Here is a 20,789-nt window from a genome sequence, read left to right as displayed (position 1 = left end):
GCAACCCAGAGCAAGTCCCAAACCTCACTTTACCCATTTCCTCATTTAAAAACGAAGCACAACCCCAAGGGGCTGCCTGAATCTGCCTGAGCACCTCCCTTGAAGCAGGACCCAGCCTGTGGATGCTTCCCCTTAATATACCTGACTCCACAACACATGAAAGAGAAATGGATATTTATTGAGGATTTCAAGGGAGTCAGGGAAGGGGAATTTACATCAAGCGCTTAATGGCAACTTCATAAACCTTATAAAATGCCCATTTACATGCCTGTTCTTTCCTCAAACTTCTTCGCCAGTCACTGGGCCCAACACCTCCTTTATGTCCTGGCCAACTTCCAGCAACTGGTTTTTCCTCCTGTCCCAGTCCTTTCCCTCAGCCCAGTCCTCACTTCCTTAGTCCTCTCCCACATCTTTGCACCACATGTCCACACATCTTTTCTCCCAAAAAGAAATTCAGATTGCCTCTCTTTCTTTCTGTAATTTGTATCCTCAGTCATTCGGCTCAGCCAACAAAGGCAACACTTGGGAGAGACACCTTTCCACCAAAAATGTGAAGAACGAAAAATGAACAATCATTTTCTTCATCAAAAGTGCTTCCTTTTCCTCAACATGGTATTCAGAATGAGAGCAATGATGTGTCTGGAGCAGAGGACAATGCTCGGCACACAGTAGGTGCCCAATCATAATTTATGTATTTTGGGCAAAGCGAGTGTCCCTCATTCACATATTTGCGATAAACCATGCACATAAGCTTCCCAACACACCGATGTGGGCATGACCCCCCCACCCACCACCCCCAGCCACCCTCAGGCCCAGGAACCAGGAGGAAGCTGACATACATGATCAATATTGGGGAGGTTGTGACCCCAGTGAATCCAGGAGGAATGAGGTCACTGAGACTGGGGGAAAGGAGAGAAAACACACCTAGAATATAGAGTACTTGCCAAGAAGGCAGGTGGGGGAATTCACATAGAAGAATCACCACCAGGTGCACCCAAGGTGGCTCAGTCGGTTAAGTGTCTGCCTTCGGCTCAGGTCATGATCCCAGGGTCCTGGGATCGAGCCCTGCATTGGGCTCCCTGCTCAGAGGGAAGTCTGCTTCTCCCTCTCCCTCTGCTGCTCCCCCTGCTTGTGCATTTTCTCTCTCAAACAAATAAGATCTTACAAAAAAAGAATCATCACCAGTGAAGCATAATCATTCCCATTTTATAGATGGAAGCCTGAGGTGACTCTACCCAACATTCCCTGCCACAAAAGAAACCACTTCAGGAGCTCTGGGGATAGAGTTTGCTGAGGAAGGTCTTCTTCATGGCAGTCTTCAGCTCCTTGTTCCTGAGACTGAAGATGATGGGGCTGAGGAAAGGTGTGAGGATTGTGTAGGTGATGCCCATCAGGGTGTCTCCTTCCAGAGACTGGGGAGCCTTGGGCTTGAGGTAGATGACAGAAGCGAAGCCATAGTGCATGACCACCACAGTGAGGTGGGAGGCACAGGTGGAGAAGGCTTTGTGCCGACCCTCAGCTGAGGGGATCTTCAAGATGGCAGCCACAATGAAGGCATAAGAAAGGAGGATGAGGAGAAAGCAGCCCAGCAGGGTGGTGATGCACACCAGACCCACGCCCAGGGCCACCACTGGTATGTGAGTTCCACAGGCCAGCTTCACAAGAGGTGGCATGTGGCAGAAGAAATGGTGGACCTCACGGGGTCCACAGAAATTGAGGTGGAAAATGGCTGTGGTCACCACCAGCCCCATGACCGAGGCACCAGCCCAGGACAAGGCCACCAGGCAGGCATAGCCACGGGGGCTCATGAGCACGTTGTAGCGCAGGGGATGGCAGATGGCCACATAGCGGTCATAGCCCATGACGGTGAGCAGGAAGGAGTGGGTGAAGCCGAACGTGAAGGAGAAGAACATCTGGCTGGCACAGGCTGCAAAGGCGATGGTGCGGCTGGTGGAGAGCAGGTCGGCCAGCAGGCGCGGGGTGATGACCAAGGTGTAGAGGATCTCGGAGATGGACAGGGCACACAGGAAGAGGTACATGGGTGTGTGCAGGCCACGATCGCTCCAGACAGTGGCCATGATGAGCAGGTTCCCCAGCAGCATAAAAACGTACATGAGCAGGAACAGCAGGAAGAAGACGGGCAGGAGATGTGGTGGGAAGGTGGAGAAGCCCACAAGGATGAATTCAGACACGGAGCTGTGGTTTAGGTCCAGTGTGGTGGCCATCCCTGGGTGGGGAGAGAGGGAAGGCAGCCCAGTGGGCAGGAGCTCCGGGTCTGTGCTAAGTCCGGCCCGGAAGGACTTCCTAGAGGGAGAGGGAGCCCTCTCCCTGCAGACCATGGCCAGTCCCTCCACCACCTGCTGCTCATGATGACTGTCAGTGCTCCTCGGAGCTGCTTGGGGTTCACGGAAGATCGTGAGCCTCAAGTGCATAGTACAGGGCCTGGCGCATATAAGAACTCAGGAAATGATGATAATAGTAATAATAATAATAATAATAATAATAATAATAATAATAACTACTATTTTAAAATCTCAGTGGAAAGAGCTCAGGGTCTCTATTCAGCCACACCTGGGTTGAGTCCCTCTTCAGAGCTTGTCAGTGCCTCCAGCCATGTTTCTAAGTAGAAATGGAAAATTAAAGGAAAAAGCAACAATTCAGTCTTCTTTTTAAGAAAAGTTATTATGCAAGGGTCTCCAATAAAAATTTTCAAATTGGAACAATCTGGTGCTGGTTGGAATTCCATCTTTGAAAGGTTAATGCAGATCTTGCCATTAGTATCCCCAGTTTGCTGCATCAACTCGGGTCTGTTTGCAAGGCTTAGCAAGTACTACGTGGTGGCTTTTTTTCTTTAATGACAAAACTCTACCATGTTGTCCACATGAGTTAAATAAATTTGAGAAGTTGTTTTAAAAGAGTGCTTCCAACAACTACACCAACAGCAACAACATTGGGTTGGTTCCTTAATCTTTTTGAGCTTTAGTTTCCTCATCCCTAAAAGGAAGTTGATCATAATAATACCTAGCTGACAAAGTTGTTATAAGGATTAAATAAGATTATACATATAATGTACTTACTATAGGGTATGGAATAGATAATAAACACTGGAGAAGTTAAGAGTGAGGACAGGCATGAGTGACCAGAATCAGATTCTCTTAAAATGTAGCAACTTATGGTTGTATCTCTCTTTTAATTGGGTATTTAATACATTTACCTCTTTTGTAATTACTGGTGTTTTAAGACTTAATTCTGTCACATTATTTAATACTTGAGCTGTTATATATATATATTAATGTACATAGCTAATATATACTTACATATGTCTACTTAATCTGTACAAATACACACAGACACACATACATTCCTATTTACTACACCAAAAGCAAACAAACAATAAGATAAAAAACCCAAACACTAAGAGCATGTAATTATCACCATAAAGGACCCTGTGTGAGGCCATAAAGGAAGTGCAGGTACATTCCCAAGTACCAATATTACAAAGACCCAGGTATCTGACTATTTGGCAATGAAACTAGAACTTAATAAGAAGAGGATAACTCAAAATTCCCAAATACTTAGAATGTAAATATTAGGTTGAACCATTTGACATTACCACAGTTACATAATACTCATTATTCTTCAGGTTGAAAGGAAAATTAAGATGGTTTCACTTATTTGTGGAACATAAGGAATAACATGGAGGACATTAGGAGAGGAAAGGGAAAAATGAAGGGGGGAATCAGAGGGGAGACGAACCATGAGTGACTACGGACTCTGAGAAACAAACTGAGGTGTTAGAGGGGAGGAAGGTGGGGGGATGGGTTAGCCTGGTGATGGGTATTAAGGAGGGCATGTATTGCATGGAGCACTGGGTGTTATATGCAAACAATGAATCATAGAACACTACATCAAAAACTAGTGATGTACTGTATGGTGATTAATATAACATAATAAAATAAAATTTAAAAAAAAGAAAGACTAAGAAGTGCATGATAATGAAAAGTTGAAATAACTAAATTAAATGGATTGTGTTTTGGGATAGAAAAAGGACATGAGTGGAGAGCCAGAAAAATTATAGTAAGATCTGTTGTTTGCTATATAGTGTTATATACCAATGATCATTTCCTGAGTCTGATCATTGTCCTGGGGTTCTGTAAGATCCTGTCATTAGAAGGGGTTGGTGAGGGGAGGATAAGAATTTTTTTGTATTATTTTTGCAACTTTTTCATAAGTTTAAAATTCGTTAATAATAAAACATTACAAAATAAGATATCACTCAAAGTTGTACAAAACCTGTTAACAATCTAGGAATTACTTTAAACAAGAATGCACAAGAGCTTCATGGAGAACAATTAAACCTCTATTAGATAGAAAACATGACAGATCATATAAATAAATGGATGAAAAGAAAAGACAATATAATAAAGATGTTCATTCTCTCCCACATTTAATCTATACATGCAATGTAATCTTGGCAGAAATATCTAGTAGGATTGCTTGAGAAAGATGATAAACTTATTCCAAAGAGTTTATGAAAAGCAATGACCCATGAATCACTGAGGAAGTTTTGAAAGGCAGAGTGAAAGGAGGTGGGGGAGTGGGGGAAATTGCCTTCTGAGGTACGGAGACATTCTACAGAGTCTTGGAAACAAAGCAGTGTAGGATTAGTGCAAGGACAGACAGATGACCAGTGGTTCCGAATGCAGACCTCCGAAACAGAGCCAGCCATTTGTATATGGTTAAAGTCACACCACAGATCTTTTGGAAAGACATGAATTGTTTAGGGGATGCTGTTGAGGAAAGTATCTCTCTGTACAAACAAAAACCAAAACTAGACTCTCAATATCCCAATGAAAAGAGAATCAAGATAGATTAGTAACATAATTGTGATAGATAAAAACCTAGCTAATGAGAGCCAATGTAACAGGATCTTTGTGCTCTAAGAACAAGAAAGAAGATCCTTAAACAGAAAAAAAAGCACAAACCTTAAACAAAAAAGATTGATGCTTTTACATCAGATTTATGAATCATATTAACAAATAGCATCACAGATAAAGTTAACAGATGACAGAGAACAGGATGCTATTTGCAATATAAGTAAGTTCTAGAGTTCTGCTGTAGAGCCTAGAGCCTATACTTAACAATATGATAGTGTGTAATTAAAAACTTCTTAAGAATAGGGGTGCCTGGGTGGCTCAGTCAGTTGAGAGGCTGCCTTTGGCTCTGGTCATGATCCCAGGGTCCTGGGCTCGAGTCCCACATCGGGCTCCTTACTCGGCAGGGAGCCTGCTTCTCCCTCTGCCTGTCACTCCCACTGCTTGTGTTCTCTCTCTCTCTGACAAATAAATAAATAAAATCTTAAAAAAAACACCAAAACTTCTTAAGAATATAGACAACCCTGGGTGTTATACGAAAACAACGAATCATGGATCACTATGTCAAAAAACTAATGATGTATTGTATGGTGACTAACATAACATAATAAAATTAAATTAAATCAAAAAAAGAATATAGACAACAATATTGTATTATAATCCTCAAACTTGCTAAGAGATTAGATCTTCATTATTCCTAACACAAAAAAGAAATAATTATTTTGTGACCTGATTAGAAGTGCTAACTATCACTGCAAGGGCAATCATATTACAATATATAAACATACCAACTCAGCATGTTGTACACCTTAAATTGATACAATGTTATCTGTCACTATATTTCACTTTTTTTATTATGTTAAGTTAACCACCATACAGTACATCATTGGGTTTTGATGTAGTGTTCAATGATTCATTAGTTGCATATATTTCAATAAAAAAGAACTTGTTAAGATGATAAATTTTGTTAATGTTATTAACACACAAACATTCAGAGGAAGGGGGCACAAGGAATCTTTTGGAGTCGATGGATATGTTTATTACCTTGATTGTGGCAATGGTATCACAATTATAGGCACATATGTCCAAACTCATCAAAATGTATACATTAAATATATGCAGATTTTTGTATGTTATGTATACTTCAGTCAAACAAACAAAAAAATCCACTGACAAGAAACCAATATCTAGAATCTACAATGAGAAGAAAGAGAAATGAGAAAACCAAGGAGAAAAAAGGATCATGATAGAAAGCGAGCAACAGGGCGGGGCACAGGAGATTTACAGCTGAGGAAATGCAATAGGCAAGCAGCAAACACATGAGCAGTTGATTAGCAATTAGAGGAATTCAATTTAAAACAGCAACACTCTGTGAACAGTGAGTACAGGCATCCCCTTCCAACTGCTAGAGCAGCAAGACTTAGAAAGCTGGATCTGCTATGTGTTGGCCCAGATGTGAGATAAGTGGACTGCAGTCACTCTCGAGGGTACTTGGTGGTTCATGGTCAGATTAAGGGGACACTTACCTGAAGTCCCACAAACACTGCTCCAAGGTCTCCATCTGGAACTCGCACACAGCTCAGTGAAGGGACATGGTCAAGGCCATTCATTGCAGCATTGTCTGTGATGGCAGAGAGTCAGGGGCAGTCTAAGAGACCCCCGTCACCTGAGGGCGTGGAAAAGTAACATGTGGTGTGTGTGAACCATGAAGTTCTAAACAACATATAGGAAAAAAAACAAACCTGACGTCCACATAGCAACATGGATGGCTCTTAAACTGTAGCTCTGGGTGATAAATTAGAAAAGAAGTATATATATTTGGGGCACCTGGGTGGCTCAGTCGTTAAGCGTCTGCCTTTGGCTCAGGTCATGGTCCCAGGGTCCTGGGATCAAGCCCCACATCGGGCTCCCTGCTCAGCGGGAAGCCTGCTTCTCCCTCTCCCACTCCCCCTGCTTGTGTTCCCTCTCTCTCTGAGTCTCTCTCTGTCAAATAAATAAATAAAATCTTTAAAAAAAAAGAAGTATATATATTCATATTTATACCTGTATCACTGATAATATATATCTCAATGATACACGCATATATATCATGATACACATATCTATCATATACATATATTACATACATTTAATAACAAGCTTTCAGGTACTTACCCAGTACTTACCCAGGGCAGGCCTCACCCCAATATTACAACACTGCTTCCATCCTCCTGACTCCCTCCCCCAGAAGATTGTCATTAAGTTTTATCTCAGATCCATGGTGAGCCAAAGTTTGGAGGACCCAGAATCCCATGTGGAAAATGGACAATTCGGCTGAGTGTCAGAATGGGGTCCCTCATACAGGAAAGCAGCATTTGTGGGCTACAGAGGCCTGGGGAAGCCCAGCAATTCCAGGAGTACCAGTCTCAACTCCCTCTCTGCCTCATGCCTTGGCCACCTTTCTGACTCTGACTCCCAGTCTCTCTGTGCCATGGCTAGCCCTGGCTCTGGCCTCATTCCCTGTCTCCTGGTGAACTGTGCCTGCCCACCTCCCCTTTCGACTCCACCCCTCTGCTGGCTGCGAGTCCATCCTCTGAGACACATGCACCTTGTGGAGTCATGCCAACCCACGGTTCAAATCCTGTGTCCTCACCATGTGTTGGGATAACCAGAGAACTGCCCTCATGGGTTCCCTGTGGGGATTTGATGCCAAGTGATTAGTACAGAGAAAGTTCTCAAGGAATGCTAGTTGGCATTGTGGTCATTTTTTTATCGTCATTATTGGGTTGGTTGTCAGTCACCTTTCTCTTCCAGGTGATGCATATTGGTGCCAAACCCTGTTCTGGGGTACTCTTTATCTACACTGTGAATGCCCCCTACCCTAGGGGTATGTGCTCTAAAATGTATAAATGGTACCAAAAAAGGGGGTCTCTCTTGGCTCTGTGTCTCTGTCTGGCACTTGTTCTGTGTCACCCTTCCCAGAACAGCACCTGTGCAATACTCTCCATGGGGGGGGGGGGTGTCTCCAAGTGACCTGTAGAGGTGTGACTTAAGGGAGGAGAAAGGCCAAGGCCTCATCCTAGCTATGGGCTCTCAGCCAAAACCCCAAGCCAGGGCACACTCGGGCTAGCTCCCACATCCTGCCCCTGTGCCCTTCTTTCCTCCTTGAAGGGACACTATTCAACCCACTCAGCTCTCTCTGCTTATGCACCTGTGTCAGAGACTCAAGATCGGGCTCCCAGGAGCGTAAGCAGACAGAGCTGAGCGCCAACAAACAGGTACACGTGGGTTCTGAAATACGTACTGTCAGTGAAATCCAGGAGAGACTCGGCCGGGAACAGAGACACTGTTGCTCATTCTGCACCCCTCTACTGAGTGTGAACCAGGTGCCTGGAGCTTGTATGGGATGGAGATAAGCCAGAGACACACAAATGAGGGTACCATGGTGGGTTGAATAGCATCCCCCTCCAATTCATGTCCACTGGAATGTCAGAACGTGACCTTATTTGGAAATAGGGTCTTTGCAGATATAATCAAGGTAAGGATCAAGGTGAGATCTTTCTGGATACAGGTGGGCCCTAAATCCAATGACTGGTGTCCTCACAGGAATAGGAAGGGACACACAGAGGGAAGCAGGCTATATGAAGACAGAGGCAGAGGCCAAGGAATGCCTGGGGCTGCCAGAAGCTGGACGAGGCCAGGAAAGATTCTCCCCTAGAGCCTTTGGAGGGAGCATGACCCAACCAATACCTTGGGTTTAGACTCTAGCCTCCACAACTGTGAGAGAATAAATTTCTGTTGTTTAAAGCCACCTGGTTGTGGGACTTTGTCACAGCAACCACAGGAAATGAATATGGACAAACACAAGTGCACAAACACAAACGCTGCATGCAGAAGTACACACAGCGCCGCATAAATGAACAAACACATGTACATGGTGACAAACTCAGTGTCACCCTCTGGCTCAAGACCACTCTCCCCACGCCTGGTACAGAGAACATTTCCTGCCGGGGAATGGACCCTGGCATCCCTGACTGCTGTGGGTCCAGGCTTTGGGGGAAGGAGGCAGCGTGGGCAGTAGATGGACTCAGTGTGGGATCAGGCTGCTGGGACTGTAACCCCTCCTCCACCCCACCTCCCTCTGCTTTGGCTTTCCATGGTCCCCATGCTTTCTCCCTTCCAGCTCCCCTCGCTCTTGCCACCTGTTCCTGGAAAACATTGCTGGAAAGAGAGTTCCTCTTGCCTTGCTTGCAGACTGTCCGCCTGGGATGCCCTGTTTGCAGCCGGGCCTGGGGCTACGCCTCCTGCTACGTGAGGGGCCAGCGATGGGCCAGGGCCACTGGTAAGCCAGGCAGGAGCTTTATCTCCCTGGTGCCCTCCCTTGTGGTGGATTCCCAGAGGTCTCTCCCCAGAGTCTGGGATGCAGGATGCCAGCTCTTTGAAGTCCAAGGCGGGTGGCTGGGGCTCTGGGAATGTCCCTTCTTCTTTGGATCTTTCTCTCTCTTTCCTTCCTCCCTCTCTTCTTGTCTTTCATGCTCTCTCCCTCCTTCCTCCATCCATCACATCTTTACTGAGCTCTAGCTAAGGAACTTGGTCTGAATCTTGGAACCCAAAAAGAACACTGCTGTAACCCTAAAAGAGCCCTCTGTCTAGGGAGAAGCAGAGCTGGATGCAGATGTATTACATTACATAAAATGCAACAGTATAACAATGTGTTATAATCTACGATATATTGTAATTGCACAAGAACATTATTTACTCTCTACATTGAGTTTTTCACTCAATTAACAAATATTTAATAAACTCCTACTATGTGCCAAGCAAGCTTTTCCTTTTTGATACTATTTCAAAGTTTTTTCTTTGTTTTTAAAATTAGTGCCAAAAGGGAAAAGCATTATAATTTGTCAATGAAATTACATACCTTATAACCCATTAGCTTAGTAGTTGGAGCTACTTAGTCTTTAGCTGCAAGACTATTGTTATAGTACCAAGGAAAAAATGTTATATGTGCAATAAGATTGTGTATTAAAAAAAATAGAAACAAGCAGTAAAAAGATGAATTCAAAACATACTGTAACATTATTACATATGTTATGTAATATATACTCGTATGTATATAACACACAGATATGTATACACATCCATCCTGGTAGTTCTCTGGAGAATTCTGACTAATCCACAAATCCAAAAGAAAAAGAAGGCTTGTAAAAATGTCACCTTTCCATCTAAAGAGATGAGTTCCAGATCTCTGGATCCCTGGTGGTTTTTCCTTTGTGGAAGTATTTCCACCAGGTCAGGCCCCGGCAACTCAGCGTTCTCTCTGATGATGTGCATGTTCATGTATACTTATTATAATGCAGAGGCCTCATCACACAGGAGTTTTAGCATCTCTTCAGAGCTCACACAGTCCACACCGAGCACCGAGAATGTTGCTGGTATCCTCCAGTTCCTACTCCGCTGAGTTCATTAGGTGTAGACCATAGGCCCTGGGCTGGGTACCCTACAGCTGCACAGTCACATGTATCCTCACAACACACCCCAAGGGCCTTGCTGCCAAAGAGCAAATCCTGCAGCCGGGCTATCAGGGCTCCTTCACCTTTGCTGATGGACTTCCAAGGATATTCAACCCTTCTCATGAGTGATCTCAATGCCCTAAGTCTTCTGGCTTGAAACTAATTTTGTCATGAAACCAAATCACACAGAATGACAGGATGCTGTTTCACGGGTCAGTTTTCTAGGGCTGCTGTAACAAAGCACATAAACCTAGTGACTTAAAGCCACACACATCTATCCTCTGTGCTGGAGGCCAGAAGACAAAATCAGGGTCACCAGGTGAGAGTCAAGGTGTGAGCAGGGCCGCATCCTTCGGGGGATCCAGGGGAGAATCTGTCTCCTGCTTTCCCAGCTTCCAGAGGCAGCAGGCATTCCTTGGCACAAGGTTCCTGGCTCAGTTACTCCAATGCCTCCTTCCAGTGTCACATCCCCTACTTCTATGTCTGACCCTTCCTGCCCACTTTTAGAAGGAGACTTGCAATTATAGCAGGCCCATCTGGATGATCTGGACTAATTCTTCTGTCTCAGATCCTTAACTGCATATCATCTGCATGCAGTCCCTTTTGCTGGGTAAGGGAACATAGTCACAGGCTCTGGAAAAGGACATCTTAGGTGGCATTAGTCATTAACACCAATAATTCTAAAATAATGAAATGGAACCCGAGGGTCTCATTGTCAGTGTTGATGTGACAAAGTGTCTCTGTAACTTCTCTGGAGTCTGTTTCTCTCTGGCTGTGTGAAAGGGGTGTGTGCCTGGGGCTGCACCTGCCTTCTTTCCTGAAAGGTGTCTATTCCTTTCCTGAAAAGTGTCTATTCCTGACAACCTTCCTCTCCCAGTCAGGACCACACTTCTCTCTGCAGGCACCTGAGAGGGATGCATTCCTGATCACCAACTGCACACACATGCAGATTGTAATGGATTCCTGCTTCACACTTCAGGGCAGTATGGCTGGGGACAAATCATCTCTCAGATTTGCATTTTCTGCATTTCTTTTTTTTTTTTTAACAGGTAGTGTTTTATTAGTTTCAGAGGTAGAGGTCAGTGATTCATCAGTCTTATATAACACGCAGTGCTCATCACCACACGTGCCCTCCTTAATGCCCATCACCCAGTTACCCCAACCCCTCACCCCCTCCCCTCAAGCAACCCTCAGTTTCTTTCCTATGATTAAGAGTCTCTTATGGCTTGTCTCCCCGTCTGATTTTTTAAAAAATTTATTTGACAGAGAGACACAGCGAGAGAGGGAACGCAAGCAGGGGGAGTGGGAGAGGAAGAAACAGGCCCCCGGTGGAGCAGGGAGCCCGATGTGGGGCTCGATCCCAGGACCCTGGGATTATGACCTGAGCTGAAGGCAGACGCTTAGCTACTGAGCCACCCAGGCGCCCCTCCCTGTCTGATTTCATCTTGTTTTATTTTTCCCTCTCTTCCCCTATGCTCCTCTGTTTTGTTTCTTAAATTCCATGTATGAGTGAAATCATATGATAATTGTCTTTCACTCTTTTATATATATATATATATATATATATATATATATACCCACACCTTCTTCATCCATTCATCTGTTGATGGACATCTGGGCTCTTTCCATAGTTTGGCTATTGTGGACATTGCTGCTATGAACATGGGTGCAGGTGCCCCTTCAAATCACTATGTTTGTATCCGTTGGATAAATATCTTAGTAGTGCAATTGTTGGGTCGTAAGGTAGCTCTATTTTTAACTTATTGAGGAAACTCCATACTGTTTTCCAGAGTGGCTGTACCACTTTGCATTCCCACCAACAGTGTAAGAGGGTTCCGCTTTCTCTGCATCCTCACCAACATCTGTCATTTCCTGATTTGTTAAATTTAGCCATTCTGACCAATGTGACATTCTATCTCATTGTGGTTTTGATTTGCATTTCCCTGATGCTGAGTGATGTTGAGCATTTTTTCATATGTCTGTTGGCCATTTGTATGTCTTCTTTGGAGAAATGTCTGTTCATGTTTTCTGCCCATTTTTTATGGATTCTTTGTTCTTTGGGTTTTGAGTTGGTAAGTTCTTTACAGATTTTGGATACTAGCCCTTTATCTAATAAGACATTTGCAAATATCTTCTCCCATTCTGTTGTTCCCCTTTTGGTTTTGTTGACTGTTTCCTTTGCTGTGCAAAAGATTTTTATCTTGATGAAGTCCCAATAGTTCATTTTTGCCCTTGCTTCCCTTGCCTTTGGCGATGTGTCTAGCAAGAAGTTGCTGCAGCCAGGTCACAGAGGTTACTGCCTGTGTTATCTAGGATTCTGATGTATTCCTATCTCACATTTAGGTCTATCATCCATTTTGAGTCTATTTTTGTGTATGGTGTAAGAGAATGGTTCAGTTTCATTCTTCTGCATGTGGCTGTCCAATCTTCCCAGCACCATTTGTTGAAGAAACTGTCTTTTTTCCACTGGATATTCTTTTTTTTTTTTTCAGTATTGAAGGCTTTTATTTTTGCCATATACATGAGGGAAAAGAAGAAAGTGCTGATGGTCCTCCTCTGACTTACAGAGCAATTTTTAATGTATTTATATTGTTTAGAAACAGCAATCTTTCAATTTTAATATTATTTCTAAGGCAAGAAATTATTGGGACAACCAATCAGAGTTATGGGTTTCTCTTTAAAGTTTACTTTCTCAGAATATGACAACAATTTCTATAGTCTTTGGAATTTCTCTTTTTTTATTATGTTCAGTTAGCCACTGTATAGTACATCATTAGTTTTTGATGTAGTGTTCAATGATTCATTAGTTGCATATAACACCCAGTGCTCATCACAACACGTGCCCTCTTCAATACCCTGTTACCTCATCGCCCCGCCGCCCTCCCCTCTGAAACCCTCAGTTTGTTTCCCGGGTCCATAGTCTCTCATGGTTCGTCTCCCTCTCTGATTTCTCCTGCATTTCAAAAATGTGAATAATAATAGATGTGGGTCATATCTAAATGTGCAAAAATAATAATTTATTTTGAGATTTAGAAGAATGAATGCACAGGAAACCCTTCCCACAACATTTGGAAGCAGCAGGCACTCATATGTGATAGCCATTCTTACATTTGTTTTTATAAATCATCTTCTGCCTGCAGCCTAAATATCTGGACACAGCTTTGAGTAAGAATTTACACCAGTGGAAAGCCCTCTCCCTCACATATATGCTTCTCAAACCCCAGCATGGAAGTCAGACAGACCTCCACGTGACTCCTTCATTCAGGTTTTGTATGACCTCCACCAACATTTCTCATCTGCATATTAGGAGTACTCATATCCTGACCTCTCTTTGTGCCATCTTGGCATAGCACTGTGCTTACAACACATCCCCCAGATAGACTCAAGGAAACACAGGAATGAGAACTTGCTGTTTACTAAAGGTAATGTGGGGGGAAAGGAAAAAGGACTTCCATAAGATGTCAGGTAACAACCCACTTTTAACATTCTGTATGTTCTTACCTAATCACTGAACTGTCTCCCCTTTGTCTGTCTCTGCCTCTCTGTCTCTTTCTTTCTCCACTTCACATTCTGACATACTTGACTAAACTCAGATCAACATAGAAACCTCCTTAGGGTCTATACCCTCCAAAGACATTGAGGAACTATTAACCGTCAACCATCTCCTTGGAGACAAATAGTTTATATTCTTTTGTGCATATGTTATAATTAAAAGATAATGCAGAGGCTCCCCAGTGCCAGTCTGTGGACTAGGTGCATCAGATTCATCTAGGGAGTGAATAAGAAGTACCAATGACTTGATGTCAGCCAAGGGCATTCCCTTTCAGGATAGAGGTGACCCAAAAATCTGTATTTATATGTAAACTCCTCAGGGGGGAACAAAGCCACATCAAAAGATTTCTTTTTTGGGGGGGGCACCTGGGTGGCTCAGTTATTAAGCGTCTGCTTTCAGCTCAGGTCGTGATCCCAGGGTCCTGGGATGGAGCCCCGCATCGGGCTCCCTGCTTGGCGGGAAGCCTGCTTCTCCCTCTCCCATTCCCCCTGCTTGTGTTCCCTCTCTTGCTGGGTCTCTCTTTGTCAAATAAATAAATAAAATCTTAAAAAAAAAAAGATAATTCTTATACAACACTGGACAAAGTGCCTGATAAGAAAAGCCCCAATGCTGGTTGTCTTTATTATTATGCTTATTTCTGTTTATCATTATGGTGGAGGAGGGAAGGTCCTCCCTTGCTTGTCCATTCAAGAAAAACCATTAGCATCCGTGCCCAGACATATCCATGTGATGTCTCCCACCAATCCAGTGGTAGACAACACATATTTAGACAGAGGTAATGGGACAGAGTTCATCACAAAGGGTCAAGACAAGAGATAGAGTCTATGCAAGAGGGGGCAACATATTGGGGAAAAACAAATACATAGCCTGCTCCAACACTTTTGGATGCATCCAACAATACCTATTCAGTATTTTCATACACTGAATTCCTACAACAGTCCTATGGAGAGAGTCGTTATTATTGTCAGCCCTGCTATCATATTTCCTCTTGACTAAACTGGCCATCAGGAGCTAAGGGGACTGAATTTTCTCTGGAAGCTTTTCTTTATGGCATTCTTGAGCTCCTTATTCCTGAGGCTGAAAATGATCAGGCTGAGAAAGGGCGTGAAGGCTGTATAGGTGGTGGCCATCAGAGTGTTATTGTCCATAGAATGGGGACCCTTGGACTTGAGGTAGATAACGGAGGCAAAACTGTAGTGCACAATGACCACAGTGAGGTGGGACACACATGTGGAGAAGGTCTTGTGCCTGCCCTCAGCAGAGGGGATCCTCAGTATGGTGGCCACAATGAAGACATAGGAGAGGATGATGAGGAATAAACAGCCCATCAGAGCTGTGACACACACCAGGACCACACTCAAGGTGACAGAGGATGTCTCCTTCCCACAGGCCAACTTTAGGAGGGAAAGGGAATGGCAGCCAAAGTGGTGGATCTCATTAGGCCCACAGAAGGTGAGGTGAAAAACTATCAGGGCCACCATCATCCCCATGATGGAGCCACCAGCCCAGGACCAGAACACTAGACGGGCACAGGTGCGGGGGCTCATGAGCACATTGTACCACAGGGGGTGGCAGATGGCCACGTAAAGGTCATAGCCCATGACGGTGAGCAGGAAGGAGTGGGTGAAGCCGAATGTGAAGAAGAACATCTGGCTGGCACAGGCCATAAAGGTGATGGTGTGGCAGGTGGAGAGCAGGTCAGTCAAGAGGCGCGGGGCAATGGCCAAGGTGTAGAGGATCTCAGAGATGGACAAAGCACATAGGAAGAGGTACATGGGTGTGTGCAGTCTGCGCTGACTCCTGACAGTGGCCATGATGAGCAGGTTCCCCAGCAGCGTGAATAGGTACATCAGCAGGAACAGCAGGAAGAAGGCAGGCAGGAGATGCTGTGGGAAGTTGGAGAAGCCCACGATGATGAATTCATATACCATGCTATAGTTCTTACCAGCCACAGATGCTGCATCTGGTGAGACCAGAAAAGGAATGAAAGTACACGGCTTAATCCATGAAGGAGAAGCGTAGTTCAGCATCTGAAAACCTATCATGTGGTTAGTTGCATGAATAAACTAAAAAGAAAATGTCATACAATTATATCAATCTAGGCAGCAGTCCTGGATTACTAAAGTTCAATTCCTATTTATGATTTTAAAAATTGATATATAGTTGATATATAACATTCCATTATTTTAGATATACAGCATAATGATATATGCACATATATTAAAGGTTTCTGAAAAGCTTCTTCTCAACATAAAATCAACTAGGACTTTCTTAGCTGACTAAGAATATATGCTGCAAAACTAGGAAATAGTACACGAAGTGGGAAAGCAGGGGTGCATTGTTTTAGAATCAGGAAAAGCCAAGGTTACTCACTTTCTCTGCTGCTCATTAGCAGGGAACAGAAAGCCAGGAGTGGTGCTTGAGGAAAGATATAGAAAGAAGGAATATCAGGATCGAAAGGGAAGAGATGTGATCATCTACCTAGAAAGGTAAATGAATGAAGGTGGAACATATTTGAGCAAAGACAGAATGCAAGTTGCAGAAGACTAGATCAACTTCCCAAACTCACAGTATTTCCCATAGAATTGCACCTATAATAATCATGTTAAAGATAGAATTTAAGGAAAACAAAAGATAACATTACCGATAGTGACACAAACTATAATGAGATAGTGTTCATGCATTTTGGCCTCAGCATTTCTTTACACTAGAAACCTATTGAGTCCCCTAGAGGGTGTTTGTTTGAGAGAGCTATAACTCTCCATTCTTACCATATTAACAATTAAAACTGAGATTCTTTGAAAATATTTAGTTATTAACACATTTAAAAGGACAATAATCAACCTTTGATACAACCTAAAGGAACAATCAACGCCTGTTAACATAAGGAACATTTTAGGAAAGTAACTGCATTTTAAAAAACTCATTTAGTAGCAATGTCCGCAATAGCCAAACTGTGGAAAGAGCTGAGATGCCCTTCAACAGATGAATGGATAAAGAAGATGTGGTCCATATATACAATGGAATATTACTCAGCCATCAGAAAGGATGAATACCCAACTTTTGCATCAACATGGGTGGGACTGGAGGAGATTATGCTCAGTGAAATAAGTCAAGCAGAGAAAGTCAATTATCATATGGTTTCACTTATTTGTGGAACATAAGCATGGAGGACATTAGGAGAAGGAAGGGAAAAATAAAGGGGGGAAATCGGAGGGGGAGATGAACCATGAAAGACTATGGACTCTGAGTAACAAAATGAGGGTTTTAGAGGGATGGGGGTGGGGGGATGGGTTAGCCCAGTGATGGGTATTAAGGAGGGCACGTACTGCATGGAGCACTGGGTGTTATAGGAAAACACTGGATCGTGGATCACCACATCAAAAACTAATGATGTATTGTATGGTGACTAACAAAACATAATAAAATAGATAAAAAAAAACTCATTTAGTGAGAGGTGTGGTTTTGTTTTACATTTTAGCAAATTTGTCCAATTCTGGCTAGATGGAAGACAAGATGATACTTGTATCTGCTTCTTCATTCAGCCTGTGGCAATATGTGGTTTTAGTTGAAGCATATGACAAAAATACATCCTCACCTTCATTGGAAAAGTGAAGACCTGATGGCCCCCCAAAAGGGTCTCCAGGACCCCAGGGATCCTCATATCACACTTTGAAAGCCTCTGATTTAAAATATCTAGGAATGAACCAAGCACATGTAATATCTCCAAGGACAGAAATTTTAACCTCGGGTAGATATGCAGAAGATGGTCTGGATACACGGAAAATATGGAAACCAATGTGCTCTCTTGGATGGGATGAGCTAATAGAGCAATTATGTTCTTTCCCAAATTATAGTCAGTGCAACTCCATTTACAATTTAAGAAGTTAAACTTAAGAACTTTCTTAAACTTCTTTCTGAAAAATAAAGTCAGTATAAAGCTATACTGGTCTTCTAAAAATAGAGTACACAGAGAGATAGCGATCTCCCTCCCTGCACTGAGACTCACTATAGGCTTGGAATCATTTAAAAAAGTGTGACAATGGAACAGATGTGTATGATATGCATGATACATGGATCACGCTGGTTGGATATCTCAGAAAATATCCCTGCCTGACTCTAAACCCAATATGTGATAAAGCGGGTAGCACAAGTCAAACGGAAAAAAATGGATTGTTTACAGGTTTGTGGTGGGAAAACTGGTGATTTTATGAAGCGGTGCAAATCTGAATTCCTGCCTAAAACAACACCCAAAGTGGATGGATTTCACACACAAGATGAAATATAAAGTTAATAGAAGGTGTAGGAGAATAACTGTGTGATCTTAGAGTGAAGAAGGACTTCTTTTTTTTTAAATTTTTTATTGTTATGTTAATCACCATATATTACATCATTAGTTTTTGGTGCAGTGTTCCATGATTCATTGTTTGTTCATAACACCCAGTGCTCCATGCAGAACGTGCCCTCCTCAATACCCATCACCAGGATAACCCATCCCTCTCCCCCCCTCCCCTCTAGAACCCTCAGTTTGTTTTTCAGAGTCCATCATCTCTCATGGTTCGTCTCCCCCTCTGACATACTCCCCTTTTCTTCCTCTCCTGTTATCTTCTTCTTTTTCTTTTTTCTTAAAATATGTTGCATTATTTGTTTCAGAAGTACAGATCTGTGATTCAACAGTCTTGCACAATTCACAGCGCTCACCATAGCACATACCCTCCCCAATGTCTATCACCCAGCCACCCCATCCCTGCCACCCCCAACCACTCCAGTAACCCTCAGTTTGTTTCCTGAGATTAAGAATTCCTCATATCAGTGAGGTCATGTGATACATGTCTTTCTCTGATTGACTTATTTCACTCAGCATAACACCCTCCAGTTCCATCCACGTCGTTGCAAATGGCAAGATCTCATTCTTTTTGATGGCTGCATAATATTCCATTGTGTATATATACCACATCTTGAAGAAGGACTTCTTAACCAAAGCTCAACAGCACAAATATTAAAGTGATGTGGAGAAAAGGGAACCCTTTTACATTGTTGGTGGGAAGGCAAACTGGTGCAGCCACTCCGGAAAATAGTATGGAGATTTCTCAAAAGTTAAAAATGAAACTACTCTATATCCAGCAATTGTACTACTACATATTTATCTAAAGAACACAAAAATACTGATTCAAAGGGCTGCATGCACCCCGGTGTTTATAGCAGCATTATCTGCAATAGCCAAATTATGGAAACAGCTCAAGTGTTGGATAAAGAAGATGTGGTTTATATACACAATGGAATATTATTCAGCCATCAAAAAGAATGAAATCTTGCTATTTGCAACAACATGGATGGAGTTAGAGAGTATTATGCTAAGTGAAATAAGCCAGTTAGGCAAGACAAATAGCACACGATTTCACTCATATATGGAATTTAAGAAACAAACAAAGAAGCAGAGGGAAAAAAAGAGAGAGTGAGAGGCAAACCAAGAAAGAGACTCTTAACTATAGAGGAAAAACTGTTGGTTACCAGAGGGGAGAGGGGTCGGGGGGTGGGAGAAATAGGTGATTGGATTGAGGAGTGCACTTGTTGTGATGAACACCGGGTGTTGTATGGAAGTGTTGAATTAGTATATTGAACACCTGAAACTAATATTACATCATGTGTTAACTAGGGAGATTGAAATAACAACTTAAAAATACACAAGATGTGTATATGTATGTTTTATGTATAAAGGAATATTTGAATTTCATAAGTGTATCTTCTGTAAGTGCTGATGCCATTCTCTGGAGATAAAAGTTAACTGATCAGGAAAGGAAACAGACACGAAAAGTTGCCCAAGGATTTTGTTCAACAAGGATATCAAGGATCCATGAACAGGCAGGTGGAATTTGGGAAAAGCACCTTTGCTTTGCTGAAAATTGGCCAGGAAATACTATCTAGAAGAAATAAGAAGCCAGTTACATTCAGAAGGAGAAACCTCTTTTGAGAAGTGTCTGTTCATGTCTTCTGCCCATTTTTTGACTTGATTATTTGTTTTTTGGGTGTTGAGTTTGAGAAGGTCTTTTTTTTATTATTATTATGTTATGTTAATCACCATATATTACATCATCAGTTTTTGATGTAGTGTTCCATGATGCATTGTTTGCGTATAACAGTGCTCCATGCAGAACGCGCCCTCTTTAATACCCATCACTAGGCTAATCCATCCTCCCACCCCCCTCCCCTCTAGAACCCTCAGTTTCCTTTTCAGAGTCCATCGTCTCTCATGGTTCACCTCCCCCTCCGATTTGCCCCCCTTCATTCTTCCCTTCCTGCTACCTTCTTCTTCTTCTTCTTTTTTAACATATAATGTATTATTTGTTTCAGAGGTACGGATCTGTGATTCAACAGTCTTACACACTTCACAGCGCTCACCATAGCACATACACTCCCCAATGTCTATCACCTAGCCACCCCATCCCTCCCACCCCCCACCACTGCAGCAACCCTCAGTTTGTTTCCTGAGATTAAGAATTCCTCAGGATTGATGCAGGCAAGATGGCGGAGGAGTAGGAGACCCAGATTTCGTCTGGTCTCAGGAATTCAGCTGAATAGGGATCAAACCATTCTGAACACCTACGAACTCAACAGGAGATCAAAGAGGAGAGTAGCAACAACTCTCTGAACAGAGAAGCGACCACTTACTGGAAGGTAGGACGTGTGGAGAAGTGAATCCGAAGCGATATTCGGGAGGATAGACGGTGGGGGAGGGGCCTCCGTCGGCCGCTTTTGGCAAGTGCTAGAGCCGCGGAGCACAAAATCGGACCTTTTAGAAGTCGGCTCCGCTGAGGGACGTCGCTCCAGTGGCTAAGCGGGGGTGGAACCCTCGCGGGACAGTGGGGTCTC

The 20,789-nt window shown here is 43.1% G+C and overlaps 2 protein-coding genes across 2 annotated transcripts; both read right to left on the bottom strand.

Moving 5' to 3' along the window:
- Positions 1-1,265: 1,265 nt before the first annotated feature.
- Positions 1,266-2,432, bottom strand: LOC112817640 (olfactory receptor 10H1-like). The gene has a single exon (XM_025864831.2). It carries the CDS (start codon positions 2,430-2,432, stop codon positions 1,266-1,268), a length of 1,167 nt encoding a protein of 388 aa, XP_025720616.2.
- Positions 2,433-14,923: 12,491 nt separating this feature from the next.
- On the bottom strand, positions 14,924-15,964 carry LOC112817632 (olfactory receptor 10H3-like). The gene has a single exon (XM_025864824.2). It carries the CDS (start codon positions 15,962-15,964, stop codon positions 14,924-14,926), a length of 1,041 nt encoding a protein of 346 aa, XP_025720609.2.
- Between the last annotated feature and the right edge of the window lie 4,825 nt (positions 15,965-20,789).

Source organism: Callorhinus ursinus, unplaced genomic scaffold (assembly GCF_003265705.2).
Source record: "Callorhinus ursinus isolate GAN/ISIS: 27379988/994484 unplaced genomic scaffold, GSC_fseal_2.0 scaffold131, whole genome shotgun sequence".
NCBI classification, from domain to species: domain Eukaryota; kingdom Metazoa; phylum Chordata; class Mammalia; order Carnivora; family Otariidae; genus Callorhinus; species Callorhinus ursinus.
The sequence above is the reverse complement of the archived record's forward strand: the minus strand, read 5'-3'. Positions and strand labels throughout refer to the sequence as shown.

Excerpts from the sequence above, each read along its gene's own strand:
- LOC112817640 (XM_025864831.2), bottom strand. The coding sequence starts at position 2,432 with ATGCACTTGAGGCTCACGATCTTCCGTGAACCCCAAGCAGCTCCGAGG.
- LOC112817632 (XM_025864824.2), bottom strand. The coding sequence starts at position 15,964 with ATGATAGGTTTTCAGATGCTGAACTACGCTTCTCCTTCATGGATTAAG.